Genomic DNA, 20,422 nt, shown 5'->3' on the forward strand with positions numbered 1-20,422 from the left:
CCATATATATATATATACTGTATAGTGTAACATGTACATACATGTATACTGTCACCACTGCGGTAAAAATAAATACTCGTGCAATTACATCCTGCATTTGATTTATTTCTCTCAGGTTTAAGATAGCTTGGAACAAAATTCATTTTTAATTTAATTCTGATTTTATCGTCAGCTATTTAGCTCTCTCTCATTGAAAAGCATTTCAGACCCTAATATGTACCTCCTTTCAAGTGATAAAGACAGATTAACAAACAAAATTAGGAGGCTGACTCATTCACATGCTTCGAAGTTATATGATTTTGAAAATATTTCTAATTACAATATTATCAAAGATAACGCATGAAATTTTACATGAATTGATTTTACATTATTTAAAAAAATTGTACTTACAGTTGAAGGATCCACTCCAACCAAGCTGGCAGCTCTCACAACCACAGGTGTCTTATGCCTTGTCCTTGTTCTAATTTCAAACCTAACGCAGAAAACAATCTTTGTAAAATAAAGAGTGAAGTTAAGTAAAATAACACAATTCATTAGCTTTTGGAGATTGTTTTACTTCTTTGACAATTAGACTTTCCTGTTTCCATAGTGAAGTTGTTTTTAAAATGAAAATATGCAGCTAATGAAAAATAATCTAATGCAAAAGTGTTGCTTTTGAAGTTGTTAGCAATATTGATCAGGTAAATTAGGTATATCAAGCTTCTTAAACCCTTACTGTATGATCTAATAAAATTTACTTATACTTTCAGTGTATCCCTGTCTAATACATTTTTCATATTTGACAATTTATGATCACTTGGGAGGTTCATAAATTGGTAGTTAGGAAATAAAAAATGGAATTTGTAAGTTTCAGTACATATCGCAAAACTAAAAAAATTACTCAAATAACTACACTGGAGATGTACTTTTTAAAGGTAAATATACTATTGACAGGAATTTAGGGAAATACAGATACTTATATGTTATTATAAGGACCGTTTGCTTAAGTTATAATAAAAAAGAATACAGTGGAACCTCAAAATATGACAATTATCCATTCCGCAACATTTTTGTCAAACAAAACACCTGTTCAGCGAAACAACTTTTTGCAAATAAAAAAATGTAAAATATGAAAGTGTGTTCCATGCCAAAAAAGATTACAAGGTTTATTCAAAGAAAAATATGCACACATTGTTTAGGTTCATGGATCACATTCACCTTTTCTTCTTTCACGAAATGAATTAACCAAGAATGCAAACTCAACTTTTAAAAGCAAAATAGAATCTAAATAGATGGTTAATTAATTATGATATGTACCGGATTCCTTTTTGCTAGAAAGTTGTCTAGGGACATTTTTTTGCCTATGCTTCAAAATGTTTTTTTTAAATGTGACTTAGAATGATCGTTAAATAAATTTATGGTTTTGACACTGCCTTATGAGCATGGTATGATGCAAAAGTTTCCTGTGACCTCCACATCACATTTAGCCCCCTGTTTTGGACTAAACACTTCTTGAAGGCTCGGGGAGTTTCTGAATGGTAAACAAGCAGGGGTTTGATTTCCAAATTGCCACTCGCATTTGTGCAAAATAGCAGTGTGAGATGGCCTTTTATTGCCTTGTGGTCAAGCTATGCATTCTCTTCTACTGTTATGTGTAGGAGTAGTTGGGATAACCTTTGGGCTGAATGCAACCAGCATGAGGTGTCTAAATGAACTATCTATTGTAATGAACTGACATTTTATGGAAAGCTGCCCTCCTAAAAGAAGAAAAACTGGCAAAAGTAATTCTGAGATAAGTGAGGTTGAGGAGGTTATGAAAAGTTGACCTTCAGTTGCTATCAAAAGAAATTCAAATAGGATGAACTCACATGAAAAGAAAATAAAAGCTAATTAAAAAATGAAGATCAAACTAATGCTACATTTCATGCTCAAGATGAGCTCATGAATGCTTTAGGAGAGATCATGAAAAGGACCATATGGCATTCCTTCCCGATTCAAAATAAATGATGATAACAGGAATTTTTAGTGATGATCCTAGGAATTTAAAGGTGATGAAGATAAAAAGAAGTAAAAAAACTGATGGTTACTAGGATAAAATCAAAAATAGTATTTTATTTCCATAAAGAGTGCTAAGAAAAGGTACTTTTCAAGAGAAGCTAGACATAAATTTTGGTAATTACTTATTTAATAATGCCTAAACTCTAAACCTGACTGATAAATGCTATCTACAACTCTTAAGTGTTTTGGTATAATTATGATAACAAGCAACGTGCTTTCATAAGGACAATCACCAAAAGATATATAAAATTCAATTATATGAAGAGGTATCTCTAATCATGAAATTGGTATGACTAGGACTAACCCCTTTTCATATTGAGTGACATCATTCCTTGGGTCCCATGGTCTAAGATCTGCTCTACGATAGATCCAATGGCCTCCAGGAAAAGCAGAAGGTCCCATTGGAGATGGAGAAGTATCAAGTTCAAAGTGACGAGGCACCCACTGAGCATTTGAAGCCAGACGCTCTCTTGCAGCATGCCTTTGTGCTTCTTCCAAAATTGTTTTCTGTTCTGTTGCAGCAACCTGTGACAAATTTATACGAAGTTCTTTAAAAATTTCAGCAAAGGAAGACCATTGTAAATTTATTCACAAGCACTTTACAGTATCAAGTATATGGACAAATACAAAACATGGAAATAGCTGGTTACATACACGGAGTTGGTTATTGTTACCTGGTCATCTTGATAAATGGCCGCTGATACATGCCTCCAAAGTCGCTCTGATTCAAATTCTCCCTGATTTTCAACTGGGACAGTATACCTTTTAAGTCTAGCAGCTCTTATTTCAGGGCTTACAGTCCAAAATACTTGCTCCTCCTAAGAAAATGAAAAACATATAGAGTAATATTTGAAGGCTCACAAAACTGGCACAGACTGAAATTAAATGATTTTGACAACAAGTTGCATTATTCATCAATGCATATTCTAAATTATTTTGTTCATGCAACCTCTCATCCGACATATGCCCTTATATCAGTTACGGACTTCACCCCATTTTCCTTAAATTGTGTTTTTAAAGCCAAATTTTAAAAGCCAAAATTTGACAAATAGGCCAAGGAATATCCAGACACAATGATTACTCTGCAGCAATTTCAGAGCATAAAAATCATTCGCCTTGACCGGGATAAAAGTTACTGTTGTGGCATCTCCCGCAGTTTCTTTGGACTATGATTACTGTTCTTACCCCAGTACGCTTGTCACGTATGTAGACTGTGCTGTCCCAATGACCTTCAATGGTGGCCAAGGTCTCCTTACCAAGTTTCAGTCGTCCAGAGATGGCATTGGTTTGCTCAGCACCTCCTAGAAAAGGCTAAAAGAAAATTCCCACACTGAATATATTCTTAATGAATTTGGAAAAATTCAAGGTCAGATCATAATTTTTCACTGAGATTTAACTTTTTACTGAGCTTAACCTGGACATATCTTTTGCTATTATTCACTTACCCTTAACTTAAATTCAATTTCTGTACGGTAACCAGTCTTTTCACACTCGATTGCAACTTTCCCTCCAAGTTCCATCGTGAGAGTGCCAACCAGAATTCCTTTACAGTGAGCATATGGAATGGTGAGTAAATACTCCTCACCCCGAGGAAGAAAAGTCAAAATAGCAACACCCTCTAAAATGGCAGATGTTGAATTACCTAAAACAAAGTCAACACAATATCAGAACAGGTTTATTAATTATTTATATAAGTCAATATTTTATTGTTTTTCAAATTATTAAAATAGAAAACTTCCAGAATATATAATTATGATATTATTTCCTAATTCTATTTCACACATTTTACAAGAAAACATTATCCATAAATACCGCAAACACTATATCTGCTAGCCTAGTTCAATGCCAATTTTTTATCATGATAATTTACAATATATATCAAGGTAAAAACTAAAATTATGAAAACTCCAAGGATCATATTATAATTATTTCAGAGTCATAATTACTGAAACAATAGAATTTTAACAATAGTCAACTGGAAACTGGGAGCAGTCATGCATTAGAAGTTCATTTCGTTTTACTGACATTAAAGTAGAATTGCCAATGTCTTAAAATAACAGCATAGATATGTAAACCTCTTGAACAAACAGCAAAAGAGTATTCTTGAACACTCACCATAAAATTTAGACTTGGCAAGTATGGAAGCACTAATGCAAAAGCCGTCTTGCCGATTTGTTACATAGAATGCTGACACTGGAGGATGATGAGACACCTGAAAAGTTGAGAAGTGACACTATTTATACAATAGAAGGAAATTAAAACTAAAAACTATGTAGAACTTTAACATAGATATTATGGCTAGTTTGCGAAAAGTATATCCAATGGTGTATGTAGCATGCTGTTCATTCTAATGGTGCTTCTTTCTCCTGTTGGATACTAGAGTCAACAGGTTAGATAAAAGTTAAGGTTTTTCAGCCAAAAAATGTTTGATTCTTTATCAGTAAAAAACTATAAACTTATAAGACATGCTCAAAATTTTCTTATTTTTCTTGACAAAGACCTAATAAAAATTAATAAATAAAACAAAATTATTTAAGCATAAATCTTTTGGATACACAGAACACAACAGGTAATCTATTAAACTTCAACATTTAAGTCATACATTCATCCTAGCTAGAGATGGCTATGACATGGGCAATGGCAATGATCTGCAAAGCCGTTTAACTTCCAAAATCATCTGTCTATTCCATCATCTAGTTGCTATTTGGCAACAGACTGCTTTCTTTTCCTAGAAAAAGGTATCAATACAAAGTTCCTGAACTGATGTTCAGTAGTAAGTTTCTTAAAGCAATAAATATATTTAAAACTCTCTAAGAGAGACCTTTATTGTGAATGGGGATGAGAATACATATAATTCATCTGAATTTCACAAAAGGTGAGTTTAGAAATTTAGTAAGTTTAACAAGAATTTAGAAGGAATTATTACTGGCAGGTTGAGGGAGCCATAATCAAGATGGCCTATTCAGTAGAGAGTTTAATTACTAACTGGACAGTCACTATGTTACGAGCACAAAAGGTGATGTGTAAAAGAAAAAAGGAGGGCTTGGCAATTGATTGAAGAATTAATTTGAGGAGTGCAATCCTTTACACTTCTATTTTTTGGTGAAGGAGTTAAAGAGAATTATTTCATAATCATTTGCCCTATGGTGTAGGTAGAACTGAGGGAATTAAAATTCATTTCTGGGCTATTATCAGCCAAGCAAGGAGTCAGGAACCTTTTCTTGTCACAGGTCAGACAGAGAAGTTTCTAAGTGCTGCTCTGCCGCATACCATCTATTTTTGTGAATAGGTTTCATGATTGTAAAACAAGCACATTCTAATAGGAATCTCAGGGGTTATCATCAATATTCAAAGGGGAAAGTTGAAAGCCCTTTTAATGTCAAACTCAGACTAATATCACTGATCAAGAAGTATGGTCCTCCAAAAGTCTGATAATTACTAAACAAATGAATTACCTGCTCAGAGAGGTAAAATGTGCGAGAGCCATTTGGATGCTTCCAGAAGCAACGAAATGTTTCTCCTAAAATAGGATTATAAGGTTTTCGGAGGCCTTTAGGTTTCTTGTAGAGACCACTAAGGTACCATTTCACAACCCATTTCATGCGAGTAAATGCATCATCCTCCAATACAGCCCTGGAAAACACCAAATTAACACAATATTAGGACAAAATTATTTCAGCAGAAATTTTCATTTTGTTAAAATCAAACCGCATTGGGATTGAAGAATCTGCCAAACACTTCAAAATACCTACATTGAAAATATTTTGAGTGGATTCTCATCATTCTGATGATCTATATCTTGACTCAATTTCTCCAATTTCAGGGCATATTAATATAAATACTTAAATAGACAATAAAATTGTTTTCTAAATAAAAAATAAATCCTTTTAAGAGGATTTAACTACATTCCACAGATAAGGACAGTAATCAATATACACATGAACAAGGGTGTGTATGTGAAATATCAGTGCACACGTGAGAATAAAATAAAAATATAAGGACAAAAAATGAATTTTTACTAAATCATCATTTAAGTTATTCCCAACTCCACTGCCGGCAAACAACTTAGTTCTGTTATGTTCAACATCTTAGATTTTACACAATTTGCACAAGATTATTGATAGATGGATGAGAAAATTTATGAAGCAAAGATAATGATGCATAAAGCATTACAAAACTTACTTTGAAAGAAGGTCCACATGATAGTATGAATCTGAGAGACGGTCAAGAAATGATCTTGGTTCAAGAATAAATGTAGGCAAAACCACTTTTGAAAGATCCATCCCAGGGCGGACCTGAAAAAGATTTTGTTCATTCCAACTATAAAAATAAAATAAACTCGACTTCAACAATATGTACCATTTACTCGATTGATGTTAGAAGACTGACAAGATGGGAGTCATTTTTTTCACTATTATAGTATATTACAGACTAATAATAAGTGCAACCATAAAACAAAATTAAGAGCCTCAGTGAGAAAAATTAGGGTATGAGAGACTGGAAGCTTATGCAGGCCAATCATAGCTATAGTGAACTAGCTTCCTATATCTACGAAATACTTAGGCAATTAAGCCAGTATGTTTTAGGTTAGCCTGCCAACAGAGCCTTCACAAAATGGTCATTCAGTGATCTTGCATCATTTATTGGCATACAAGACATTATATGGTTGCAATATGATACTGGCAGGCATTATTAGATAGCATTTTTACTTACTTTTCAATAATAACTATCCAATACATATTACAGACTTTCCCAATATTAATGGCATTATCTTATTTTACATACTATGGCTGCTAATGAATGCATTTTTTGCACTAATGAATAACGAACTGTATATATGCATTTCCAGAATGTTGACTCCGATTTTGAATGTACAGGTATGAGTAGCAAAAATAGCTAAGGATTGCGCCTAGAATTTTTTATCATGTGGCACAAAAATGTCATCACCAGGATGTTATCATTTGACCTAATAAATTGTTTTTTTCAATGCCAGACTTGAGAATAATAGTTGTTGGCAAAAAAAACTCTGAACAAATTACTTCAATTTGTGCATCCAAAAATAATAAACCTTAATTAATGACTCATAGAATGATTTTTTTACCTTAGATAAATGGAAATGGTAATTTAAAGATATCTTCATTCTCTTTTATTTGCAGCTTAGGAAAACATTTGAATAAAAATGCGATATCCCAATTTCCCCAGGAATGAGGATAATAGAATGTATCACAATCTCTAAGCACTCTCATATTCAAACAATATATCACATAAATATTCAATGGTATTGACTGGTGCAATACTTCTCAGTGAGCCTGGTGATCTAATAAAACCTTATTAGAATTATTATGAATGACTTCAGAAGTTTTTCAATTGGTGGAAATCTAAAACAAGTAGGCTGAATTCTGTGTGCTAGTATGCATTATGCTGACTACATACCTGTACGGTAACATTTAATTTTCATTTTACTTAACAATTTTCCCAGAATTCTCCCAGATAAAATTTATTAACCAAGAAATTAGAGACAAAAATATTAACTTACCTGTTTGACTAGGAACCATATCAAAGATTTGTTCTCTTCAGCAAGTTCTTCAACTTGCTCCCCAGCCTGTCAAAAAATAGGAAATAAAGAATTATAAATGGCTATAATTATTACTATAACAATTGAGGCTCTCACAGGCCTAGATAAGTCAATGTACATAAATTATGTAAAGATATAGGATTTAAGGCTTTCCTGATTAACAGCATCCAAGAATATTTCTCAGGTTTACACTGGGTAGTGTTGAAGACTTCACCCTGAAGATGATGGCAGAGCCAGCCATTGAAATGCTAATTCTCTTCAATGCCACCCAGTGAAATGAAACCCTGAGATATCTTTATAATGTAAAGATGTTAAAATGAGCAAAACATATATGTACTAATAAAATTGGAATTGACTTAGGCAATGGATGCATTATTGAAAATTAATGTATTTATCATTAGATAAGTGAGTTAGTGCATATACTATACCTTTATGCTCATTTAGGGATTAAATTTAATCCTTTTTTTATGAACTACCTTTTTAAAAAATAAAATTCTAAATTGACTAAATTAAAATTTTTACATTCTTCATACTAGTGGGTTTTGATGGTCAAAAATGTTTAGTAACATTTAATTTTAATGAAAAATAGTAAAAAATACTTTGTATAATGTTTTACACAATTTAAGTTAGTTTAAGTCACCATTACTTATAAAAATTATTTTTAGGGATCACTTATTCATAATTATTTAGACTAACTAATTCTTTATTCTTTTAAATTTCAAGGCACTTCAACAATTACTACCACATACACGTATAATTGTGGATAAAGTTGTTGAAAACAACTTTTTAGTTCATAAGCTGTAAATTTTATCCCATAATTCATGGTGTCATGGCAAACAATTTATTTATAAGTCATTACATATGGCAAATAGTTGTTTCTGATGCAATAAATTTGAGCTGAAGAATGAACTGGTGCTTTCCTGGATTATCAGCTAGATAAAATTTTCTTGGGTCTCCCACCAGGTTAGGGGTACCACAGTGACGCTCGACTGGAGAATTGTCCTCATCTCCCTCGAGGACAATACTCGAGTCGAGATCGAAATGTCAGCCAATATGGAGCCCCTGGCCCAGAGGAAGGTCCATACCTGAACATAAATTCATTATGTTCTCTGATAAAATTGTTGCTGAGGAATATTTTTTGTGTAGGTAAAAATAAGCGAAAGAATTCCAGGGTTGGCTGAAAGCAATGTCCTATAAATTTGTCATGAGAAGACTTCAGTCATTAGAGTTTTTGATTCAAAGCAAATAATATTTGTACTGCATATAACTCTTTTGTTCAGCAAGGGTTATTCTTTCCTAACTCTTTGCATGGAAAATCAGCTACATATAAGTATTGAATTGAAGAAGTTTGAAGAAGTTCTGGGCATTGAGAATCAAAAGATAATGGTTTAAAAATAAATAATAGAGCAGAGTAGCTAATGTTTGCTGCATCAAATGGGATTGAATGGTTAGCCAGCTGTCTTTTGAGGTATCTTATCAGTAGCTTTGCTAGGTCATCAATGTTTATAATCCCTTCTTCCCACCCTTTTTTGTTACGGTCATTATCTTCCTCTTCTGCATTGACATATTTAATGATTACATTTGAACAGGGATGAGATTTGAGCAAGGGATTTCATAGCACTAACAGAATTACTGAAAGAACCCCAGTTACTGAGGAATATCTCTCTTCATCATACATGTCTGATGGCAACTAACTGTTATTCTCATCAGCAACATTATGCTAGTGTATTTCTACTTTTCAAATATTTAGACATCATAAAAATATCAATAATGAATTTTCATAAATCAGCTCATACAGCCACATGAATTTTTGTAACTCATAAAGCACCACATTTTCTCTTAGCATATGCTCCTGCAGTTACGGTAAGTAACTGCAGGAGCTCATCTTCTGCAAAAATCTGCATTTATTTGGGCATCCTGATTGTCACAATTGATATAAGGCCATGAAAGTTGAATTTCATCATATCATAAACCTATCTTTTCCTAACTGAGGCAGAAATTTCATCAGGGACACATCAGGGTAAGGGAGCCAGTTCCTTTCCCTGTGCCGGTTATGGTTTCCTAGGAAGATCTGGAACCCAAAAAATGTCATAGCTTGGGTGGAGCTGTAGGAGCCCAGAGGGGTTTGCCCAGGAATCAAACACAAGCCCCCCGGTCAGTAGTCCAACGTTCTACCCCTGGATTACCACACCCTGCTTTGCCATTTAATTATGAATAAATATGCATCATATTCTTATTAAATTGAATGCTCCTCTCTTGTATGAAATCTTTTTTCAGGGAAAATTACCCAATGCTTTAAAATGAGCAAATTTCACAAGGACTGCAGTGAATTACACTCAACAAACTCACCGAACCAAACTCCTGCTCCTCCTCATTCTCCACATATGGTGTCTCCTGGGGCTCTTCCTCCGGGCACTCCCTTTCCTCCTCCTCTTCCTCAACCTCAGATTCATCCTCATCCTCCTCCTCCTCATCATCCTCATCTTCTTCCTCTTCTTCCTCCTCCTCCTCTTCTTCCGAGTCTTCCTCATCATCATCCTCTGCTGTCTCACTCTCTCCCGCATGGTGGCCGTTGGCAGAATGACTCTTGCTTCCTATGCCTTTATTTTATTTTGCCATTTAAAGCACTAAATTAGCAGGTCAGGATAAATATTACACTTCACTAGCAAAGCTCTTTTAATAAAGGAGCTAAAATTTCTAAACTACATACTCCATACAATTTTCCATCGGGCTAACTCAAGAGAATTGATACTATCCAATTAAAAATAAGCAAATGGCAATACAGAAGAAGTATAGTGGAGAAATAATATAGAAAAAGCATAAGGTAAGTTAGAGACTATTTCTGTTTCTTCAAACACAGCTGATTAGCTATAACCTAATGTACATATGTACTGATCTGTAGCTGATAATCTGTACCATAACTGAATTTCCTCTGTTATTCCCCAGCATTACCCATGGTCAAAGTGCATTTCATCAATTTAATACCCTACTTCCCACAAGTTCTAGTGCTATACTATATTTTTATCACTTAATCACCCTAAATAATTACCTATATCAGGTGATGATTTTCCTTCATCATTATCTTTCATCTTCATTTTATCTCAAGTGCAGCCAAACAAATCCATGTAACTAATTCTTCTGCTTTTGATGCAATATTCTACAAATATATTTCTTTCCTTTCTCTAAAAAACTAAATTCATAAATGTTTCTTTATATATTTAGCAAAGTGAGGGCAATCAATACTATAAAATAGACATGTTCCACAATGTAAAATAAAATGCAAAATATTCATGAATAAAGCTACAAATATGTATGTATATGATCAATCACTGCCATGCACTAACCATTACTGGATGCCATTTAAATAAAGGAAACCACACTATCAAAATTTCTCATTTCATAAATGCTTTTAATTTCAACCATTCATTAAACAAACCTGCATTTTATTACACAGTGCACTGCTAGCAATATAAATTCCTACCAGGGAGTAACTTTTTTCTCATTTGTGTTATTCACTCGAATTGTTGACAGAAATGATTCCTAGCAACTTTGAGAATAACCTATGTGATATTTTTTTGATCCACATAACAGACGTAAAAACAGAAGAAATACACATTTAGAAAACTATAAAATAATTACTTTAAAAGTTATCTTTCCCAGTCACGAGACCAAGTCACTACTTGACTTGATGTGGAAAATCAAGCTGAGGGATACATTAATCAGCACTTTGACCTAAGCGTGTGCCTTAAGAATGTTGGAAAATTTTAAACATGGCCCTTGTTAGAAAATATTCACAGAATATATTACTATTCTACACTTAATGATTCCAAAGAAAGTGTTCCATGACTCATTTATTTATGGATTTCATTCATGAAATATTAATTCAACAGTATCCATGGCAATGTTACACAACAGAAACAAGGAACTTTCAAAATGAGAGAAGAGATTTAATGATCACAAAAGTCACATTTTTTGGCCATTTCCATTTAAGAAATAAGAGGAATTATGCAGCTTGGAATTCTGAGCTGGAATACACATCAAGTTAAATCGTCTCCATTCTTAAATATTTCTCCCCATTCTTATAACTCCTTGTCACTTCCATTTCATTTTTAAGGGAATTGGGACCAACACAATACAATTTATAAGTCATAATCTCACCAAAACAGATGAAATCATGCTATCCTTAAGGAAAGTATCATTCAGTTCAATCAAGTATCAATGAGTTCATAACACTATGATTTTTTAGCATAAATTCCTTCCTTTTTAATAATGTTCTTAGTAAGCAAAACAGTTTCAGGTTTAACTTCGTGGAATTCCTTCATTATGAGGGTAAAAAGCTTAACATTTCCACCATAAAGATCTAATATTTCACAACCCCATCCCTTAATAAAGGTCAAACCATTGTAGACAAACATCCCCCTATTCAAATGTAGAACACAATGTTTTTTCCCGCAGCTATTTCTAAAAACGGTGGAGTGTTACATTGTGTTTTTCATGTAATGATCAATTAATTAATATAAACTTTCACAAATTTGGGCCAGTAACCTTAAAATACATAGCCTTTCCCTCCTCAAGACCATTAATAGGCTGTCGCACCTAAACTCAACTTATCCCCTCTCCCTTACTCCCCTCTAGGAGTCAGACTATATAAGTTGAAAAATGTTGATGTATGTTACCTGATGATGATTCGCAGCATTGGAACCATGGTCGTGAAATATTAAATCTTTATGGTTGAAATGTTGTTTCTTTTTACCGTCATAATGTTCTTATTATTATTTCTTACTTTAAGTAAATTTGGGAGAAATAAATCGAAAATTTAACGGTCTGGGTGGCATAATGAGTGTTTTTCTTAAACTTTCCTTACAGCTTATTTTTTCTTATACTTATTATTCTTCACTTATTTAACTTCTATTGATAGTAAGACATGAAGGGCCTAATTTGGACAAAGCCGACCAACTCACTGAATCATATTTCTACAAGTTTTCACCTGCACGTACGAGTAACTAATCATCCCAATTAATAATAATTACTTCACACTTAACTATTTCCCACCTTCTAACTAAAGTCATAATAGCATAGCCCCAATTATTATTTTCACAACATGCCATTATTTATTCAATTAATTCACCAATTCTATTTCTAAATTATAAATATAATGAACACAAGCAAATACACATGCCAAAGCAACTTTCAATGTTTACCAATAAAATATACAGAAAATTATTTAAAATTTTTAAAAATTGTAACAATGACAGGAATTATGCTACCCCCAATACTTTAGTCATTTCAATTGAAACTTATCTCTACACGTAAATGCACACACCCAGAAATTTTTAAAAATAAATGCCAATAACTAAAACTGGAGGGAATGTACAAGGTAGAAGTTGGAATCTAATGCCACCTAAAGAAGACAATTTTAACATAACCTATTGTTATCAATTAACTACTGGGGCAAAGGAGATAGCAAATAAAATGAAAATGTGGATATAATAATGAAGGCCGTAATTATATAATACTGTAAACAAAAACAAGCTATCAAGTAACTGCATGATAGTAAGAAATTAAATGAATCCTAATAAAAAAATCAAATACAAAAAGTTAAACGCATTTATTTAATCACTAAAATAGGATTGCATCACTAGTTAAATGACCCTTGACATAGATAACATTTAGTGATTGCCATGTTCCATGTAGACCATTTACTTCACAACTGAGATTTTTACTTCACGATAACTTTTTCTGTCACTATATGGTAAAAAAGTCTAGATTAAGAATGATGAGTTTGAAAAAATAATGATAGAAAAGAGAAACTAATAAGATATAACAAGGAAAACATTATCTAAAGTGTGCATCAGAGCAAAATAAGGTGCAAGTATGATGACACTAAACTGTCCCTGTAACCTTAAGGATACTAATGTTTGATAACGCTATCTTACAACATTTAAAATGCTGGCAGTTTTATTATGCATACAGGTGATCCTCATGTTGGGTTGGTTTCGTCATGTGGGATGTATTGAGCAAGGATCTCAGTGTGTATCTCAAGGCTCTCTCATACAGAAACACACCCCAGTTTTTTATGCTAAACATAAGGCATAACTGTTTCAGGGTGGCCTAGTGTCAAATGCGTCACTGAATCTATTTCAAAGCAACTTTTTTTTAAGAGGTAGCTGTGTTGAGACGCATGAAAACAACTTAACACTCAAAATTGTTCTCATTTTTACATTGTACTTATTTTTTATTTAGCAAATAACCTATTTTGGCATGATGGCCCTCAGAAAGTACTCTAAATAACAACTGACATCATTGCTAAACAGTTAGTTTAGCAATGTTCAGTTGTTTTAGCTTCTAGGTAGCAATATAAACTTAAAGCTAACAATTATGCATAGAGTTGGGTAACATTATATTTTATTGCATTAGCCATCCTACACAAAGTTTCAAAGCATTTCTCGACAGAAAAACCAATTCATAAAAGATTTAAATCAACAAATATTTCATCATAAAGCAAAAAAATATTTTATTAAAAGTAGTCTATTAGTAAAAGGAGCGTTTTCATGGGCCCAGTGACTAAGCTCTGCTGCACTTCGGGCACTATCTAATATAACACTTAAGTACCCTATCACCCTGCACTATAATAATTTTCCAACTCTAGATATTTTATATCCCTCTTCATTCCATTCAATACGCCAATCTTTTCCCTCCCTGCCTCACTTGCCCAAAAGTATCCCCTCTATCACTGTCTCTAAATTCCACCACCACTCAATGTGTCCAACACTTGGTTCATTATTTAGCTCTTGTATTTTCTTTGTGACCATTCTTTTATCCTACTCTTTTTTTTCCATCATTGTTCAAAGTGTTATGTTGTAAAAAAAAGGTCTAAGTGCTGTTTTTGGACTGATGCAAAATAAATAAATATATTGCAAGTAATTCTATCCAGCAGTTCGCTGTAGGTAGTCCTTTGAATCATTTGCAGTGCATGTGATATTAGAAATGGAAAAAAATCGAGTACCATGCAGTAATACAGTTCTTTATACAAGGTTTAATGCCGACCAAAATTCATACAAGGGTTGTAAATGTATATGGGGACTATTCTCATTCGATTTCCACCATGAAAAAATGGGCAGACAAGTTTGAACGTGGTCATGAAAACCTCCAAGATGATCCACATGAAGGATATCCAAAAACTGCAATCACACACTGGAAATCATCAAAAGAGTGCACGATATGATTTTGGAGATTGGAATTCAGAGGTGTGCGAAAGTGTTAATATTATAGGGATTACAAAAGAATGCAACAGTTACATTTTTCATGAGGAATTGCACATGAAAAAGCTTTGTGCAGGATGGGTGCAGCACATACTGTGGATCAAAAAAAATTTGGACAACACTTTCAAAGCATTCCTTGGTAGGCTCTAAGAAAAACAAGAGTGATTTTCTGTCTCAATATATGACAGTTGATGAAACATGGATTCATCATTAGATATGATAATTGACACAACCATCCGTACAGTGGATAGAGAATGGTTCTTCAGCTCCAAAGAAGACAAAGATGGAGCCACTGGCTGGAAAGGTCATGGCATTGATTTTTTGGGATGCAAAAGGAATTCTATTGATCGACTATCTTGAAAAGGGTAAACCTCATAAGGGCTTCCACCTCTTCTGAAAACTCAAGAGTTCCCTGACTGGTCAACATTTTCCATTCAATCAGGAAGTGATTATGGCTGTACATGAGTACTTTGCAGCACTCCTGAAAGGACTCTACAGAGATGGGATAATGGCACTGAAACACCAGTGGATGAAATATATTAATACTAAAGGATTTAAGTTGAAAATTTATACGGTTATAAGATTATGTTCAAAAATTAAATTCCCATTTCCATTATCAGGCCCAGAAATTTTCAGATCACCCATGTGTATACTAAACCATAATACACTCTGATATCTTAATGTCTCAGCATTTTCCATGTTTTCTACATTTGTGCTGTTAGACATGATAAAACCATTTATGCACAGGCATATCATGAGGTACAGTGTTTTTAATTTTGCATGAAAAATTGGGTATCAAGAAAATCTTAGCAAGATGGGTGCCCCATTTGCTCTCGGTGGAGAATAAATAAAATCACATAGCCAATTCAGAGGCTGGAATGGTGCTTTTCTGGCACAATCCTTATGAGTTCCTGCACCAATACATAGCTGTGAATGAAACATGGATACACTACTACACTCCAGAAACAAAGGAACAGATGAACCAGTGTGATTCTAAAGGTGATATGGCTCCAAAAAAGGAGTAGACAGTGGAATCAGTGAATGAGGCGATGGATGACAAGTGTTTTTTTGGGGCACATACGGAACCATCTTCATCAATTGCTTGTAAAAAGAACAACCAATAAATGTAGAGTATTATGCATTGTTAGGAGGATTGCACTAATTGAGTGTAGAAATCAAGAAAAACTGTCCTCATTCAGTAAAGAAAAAATTCTTGTCCATCTAGACAATGCAAGGGTGCACAGTTCTGATGGTGAAAATTATAGAATTAATCTGGGAATTATTACAACATCCACTTTGGGTCCCAGTGAATTTTTTACTTCAAAACTAGAAAAATGGCTTGACAAAAAATGATCCACTACCAACGAGTAAGTCAATTTCAACACAGATGTTTATTTTGAGGATCTTCCAAAACCCTACTCTTTGAATGGCTAAAAGAAATTGGAGAAATGCTGGGAACAGTAAGTTGAACTAAAAGGAGATTATCTTGAAAAATAATATCTACCAAAATTATTTATTGTTCTAATTTTTTCTAAGGACTTACTAAAGACCCTCACATATCTATATCACTCAAAGATGCAGCCAGAAACACTAAAAGAAAATTCACATGTGAAGTGATCTCTTCAAATTCAATATTCAGTTAACAACAAACATAATAGGATAATTACCCACAATTGAAATTAAAGGTAATTTCCAGTTCCCTTGGAATCAAATAAGTTCTTCGTTAATGATATTAAATGTTTTTGACAAGGGCTATAGGGCTGGTGCTACACTATTTCACTTTTTTGTGAACTAAGGCTTAAGAAAAATTCTTTATATTACTATAGAATAGTATTTATGATATGACTACACAATTAATTGTTATAAAAACGAAACAATGTAATAAGAAATGGATAAATTTCAACCTAAGAACCAGGCCATTGAAAATATGAGTTGGCTAATAGCCTCCAAATTGATTCTATTAAATAAACTATATCTATAAAATAGATAACAAAATAAACAAGTAGGAACTCATTACTCCGATATCAACTAAATTTCAATTAAGCAATGACTTGCAGTAAGTGGCATATTATGTGTTAGCTTTTCTTAAGCAATGTCGTGGGGAGAAAAAATATTTTTGCCCTGAATTTCCCCACACACCGATTTCGATTCCAATTCCATTCTGGGGTAGTGGATTAATGCTACCGCTCTCAGTTTCCATCTCCTCCTCATATGCAGAGGAAGGAATTGGGGATTCACACATATCCCGTTCCAGCCTACCCACAGCATACCAGAGATTTGGCAGGAATGGCGATGGAGAAGGGCATGGTGACTGACTTGTATTGGGCAAACTATTCTTTCGGCAGAACATTCCCGAGCTCTCACTTGAACAACCATGGGAGGGAGAGGACAATGTGGAGTCTGGAGGGGTTGGAGTGGACAGTAATACTAGGGGAGATGAGGAACGATGCTGTAGATGAACAGGCCAAGGAAAATTTGGGGTTGAGGGCCTAAATGACCCGAAAAGTGTACTGAGAGACTTATATTCAGAACCTATCATAGAGAGAAACACATGTAGCCATGAATGAATATAAAACATGGGGTTCAACATATTGTTACCAACCATGAAGAAGCATTTCATATTCAAAACAATTTGATTCCATTAAATTCATTGGGTAACACATTTTCATTTATGATCAAAGTCAGTTGGCCAGTTTTCAAAATCGTTTCAAAGCATGGCAAAGTAATTATATATTTTATATGATTTAAAACAATTGACATTATGAAACGTCACTCCAAAATTATTATTCAATTAAAAATTGTAAAAAAGTTTTTTAATTATGTGAAATAATTAAACATAGCATTATGAAAGATAATTATTGCAATGAGGACTCAAAAATATTTAGTTAAAATTAGCATTTATATTCAGTATTATGATAATAAAATTTCATGTCTCAAAAAGCATTGTGCAAAAAATATAATTTAAAAAGCAAAGGAGATTAATAAGGTTAACGTAAAGCAAACAAGCAATCAATTAAGAAGAAAAAAAGAAAACAGTAGAGACAGAAATGAGAAAATTTCATCAAAGCATCAAAAGTTTTCTCAGCAGTCATTCACAAAGAAAGAATAGCTTTAATTTTTTTCAAGAAATAACATCATAAAATCCTCTAATTTAAAAAATGTTAGCACAATTCATATCCACACATAGTTTAAAAATAATTAAGAGATTAGAGCCTGAAAAGTAATTAATTTGGACATCTATCACAAATTCAAAATATTACAGTAAAAGTATATGCCTACTACATACTACACAAATATTTACACAATAATGCATAACACATTTGACAGAAATTACTGGAATATTAAAAAGATGATAAACATTGGCACCCTTCAATGATAAATGAAACAAAATAAAGGAAATGTTACCTCTCTAAATTAATTAAATCCAAAAGAGAGTGCAAAGGCCTTCAAAAGTGCAAAAAAGATGACATAATTAGCTATTTAAATAGTTCACACCAACTATGTTACTCACCATGCCTTGAGTATTGCCCCTCTATGTCTGGCTCCGACCACCTAGCCTCTTTGCCACTGCTTCCTGCTATTGCTGCTCCAGGACCTTGTGCATATAAAGGAGGTGTTTGGGAATAACTGATTGGCTCAGAGCCACCAGCCATTAATGCAGGTGTTCCTGAAACAAAAGTCCATATTCTCCAAAAGTATGAAAATAAAGCTTCTTATTTGAAATGACTTGTAGAAAATTCCAACACATCTTGCAGGGACAGTGTCACACATTGAATGTGATTCAAAAAAGTTTAAGAAGAACTTTATATGTTGTGATAAGGAGAATTGAACCTAAACTGAAGCTTCCTTTAAATCTAAAATTTTCTTTTTGAGAAGAGTCATGGCCCTGCCAACTTGACAAAAATGAGTATTTCTGCATGACATTTTAGTAGCCCTGACTATCAAAATAAAATATCACAGAATAACCATTAACCTTATGACAATGATTTTACACTCGAGCCCCTGATTGCTAAAGCTTCAAATGTAAAAATCAATTTAAGAACAGTTTTTTGCAAACATCTATCTCATTAGGCATGATGAACTTTATTAAATTCACCAAAATTAAAAGTGTGAACATTATCAGAGTCTTGCATGAACTCATGTCAGTAAAATATAAAATAAAAAACGTAGGTACTTGAAATATGTATTTAACTATGTATATTTATGCACACATAATTTTTCAGTATCTAGTGACTAGAAAACCATAGCAATTATAACAAGCAAATACATTTCATTTTATTTATCTATATTCAGTGAGGTATAGAAAAATAGCATATTATGAATAATTTGTACAGTTCAGTAATAATTTTGAATATTATGAGAATTCAATGACTGTGTATGTCATTTTTATCCCAACTTGTTAAAAGTTCATTTAAATAGAATAATTAGCAGGAAGGCCAATGCATTCCCATAATTATTAATTTTATTTTTCAACATATATCAAAATATTATTTTTTGCATTCAAATACACACTTGAGGGTAATTTGTGTCAAATATATTTTAGTGATATATTATTTCATTGTAAGTATATAATTTTAGGGGAAATTAGGTATATCTTTCGTGATATCTACAAATGATGTCAATTGCATGCATGCTTTATGGCACTCTAAGTATCACTAACAAGTAAGAACACTGAACCAACACACAAAACCCAGGCCAGGAGGACAAATGAATGACAGAAAACAACTAGCATAACCCCCTAAATGAATTGGTCAAGAGTATCTAAACATTAAGACAAGATTTAAAAGGCACAGCATTCTGACATAACAGGATCATTTGGAAGAATGACTCCAATTAAAAACCTGGCTATATTTATAATTTTTTTTAAAAAAGAACTGTTCACAAGTCCATGGTGTAAAATTATAAAAAATCAAAAATTTGTTATGCCACTACCACCAACCAGAAAACTGTTATGACTATCCTTGAATATTAAAATGTATAAAAGCAGGTAACATGCTAGTTTCCCATGACTATGAAAGCAGAATCATGTGATTATTTTCATTCCCAGCTGCCTGTGGTTTTGGGCAAACTCTCCATACAAGATCAATACTTGGATAAAAATATTTAATAGAATACACTATATTACATATGAATGACACTACATTTAAAGAGTTAGTTACCAAAAACTACAGTATTTTTAGTAATAAAATTGGCTAATGTTGGAATTAAACAATTTCAATCTTTACCTTGTGAGATATCTTGATCTAATGTTTTGCAGATGTCCAATATTAATTAGAGAATTGTTTTTGTTGAGTGACAGAAAATAAAAAATAAGAAAAATTATTATTTTTTAAATTAAACACAACTACATATAACTAAGATTTCTTTACATCAGGAAATGATAATTGAAGATTTAATACAAAGTTGCATATCATAATAAAACATTTTGTATACCTTAGATACACAAAACTAGAAATACAGGTACTACTCCATAAAACTAGAAATACAGGTAGAAACCTGTATTTATTGATCCACAGTTACCATATTTCAACAAAAAATTCACCTACTT

At 33.0% G+C, this 20,422-nt stretch overlaps 1 protein-coding gene across 7 annotated transcripts in view; it reads right to left on the reverse strand.

Annotated features, from left to right (window-relative positions):
* Nucleotides 1–20,422, reverse strand: part of Orp8 (Oxysterol-binding protein-related protein 8) — a 99,295-nt gene that overhangs the window by 10,833 nt on the left and 68,040 nt on the right. For 2 of the 7 annotated variants that reach the window (XM_071588419.1, XM_071588416.1), the window contains 13 exons: nucleotides 20,100–20,117; nucleotides 18,386–18,541; nucleotides 17,014–17,406; nucleotides 9,962–10,212; nucleotides 7,574–7,639; nucleotides 6,220–6,332; nucleotides 5,493–5,670; nucleotides 4,153–4,249; nucleotides 3,483–3,679; nucleotides 3,223–3,348; nucleotides 2,712–2,855; nucleotides 2,342–2,562; nucleotides 391–472 (listed from right to left, as the gene is read on the reverse strand). In XM_071588419.1, coding sequence (XP_071444520.1) covers nucleotides 391–472; nucleotides 2,342–2,562; nucleotides 2,712–2,855; nucleotides 3,223–3,348; nucleotides 3,483–3,679; nucleotides 4,153–4,249; nucleotides 5,493–5,670; nucleotides 6,220–6,332; nucleotides 7,574–7,639; nucleotides 9,962–10,212; nucleotides 17,014–17,406; nucleotides 18,386–18,541; nucleotides 20,100–20,117 — 2,042 coding nt within the window. The remainder of the gene's footprint in view (nucleotides 1–390; nucleotides 473–2,341; nucleotides 2,563–2,711; nucleotides 2,856–3,222; nucleotides 3,349–3,482; nucleotides 3,680–4,152; nucleotides 4,250–5,492; nucleotides 5,671–6,219; nucleotides 6,333–7,573; nucleotides 7,640–9,961; nucleotides 10,213–17,013; nucleotides 17,407–18,385; nucleotides 18,542–20,099; nucleotides 20,118–20,422) is intronic. The other 5 variants (XM_071588417.1, XM_071588418.1, XM_071588420.1 and 2 more) reach the window with 5 other exon arrangements.

This window comes from Hetaerina americana, unplaced genomic scaffold (assembly GCF_022747635.1).
Source record: "Hetaerina americana unplaced genomic scaffold, ioHetAmer1.1.p SCAF_3, whole genome shotgun sequence".
NCBI classification, from domain to species: Eukaryota; Metazoa; Arthropoda; class Insecta; order Odonata; family Calopterygidae; genus Hetaerina; species Hetaerina americana.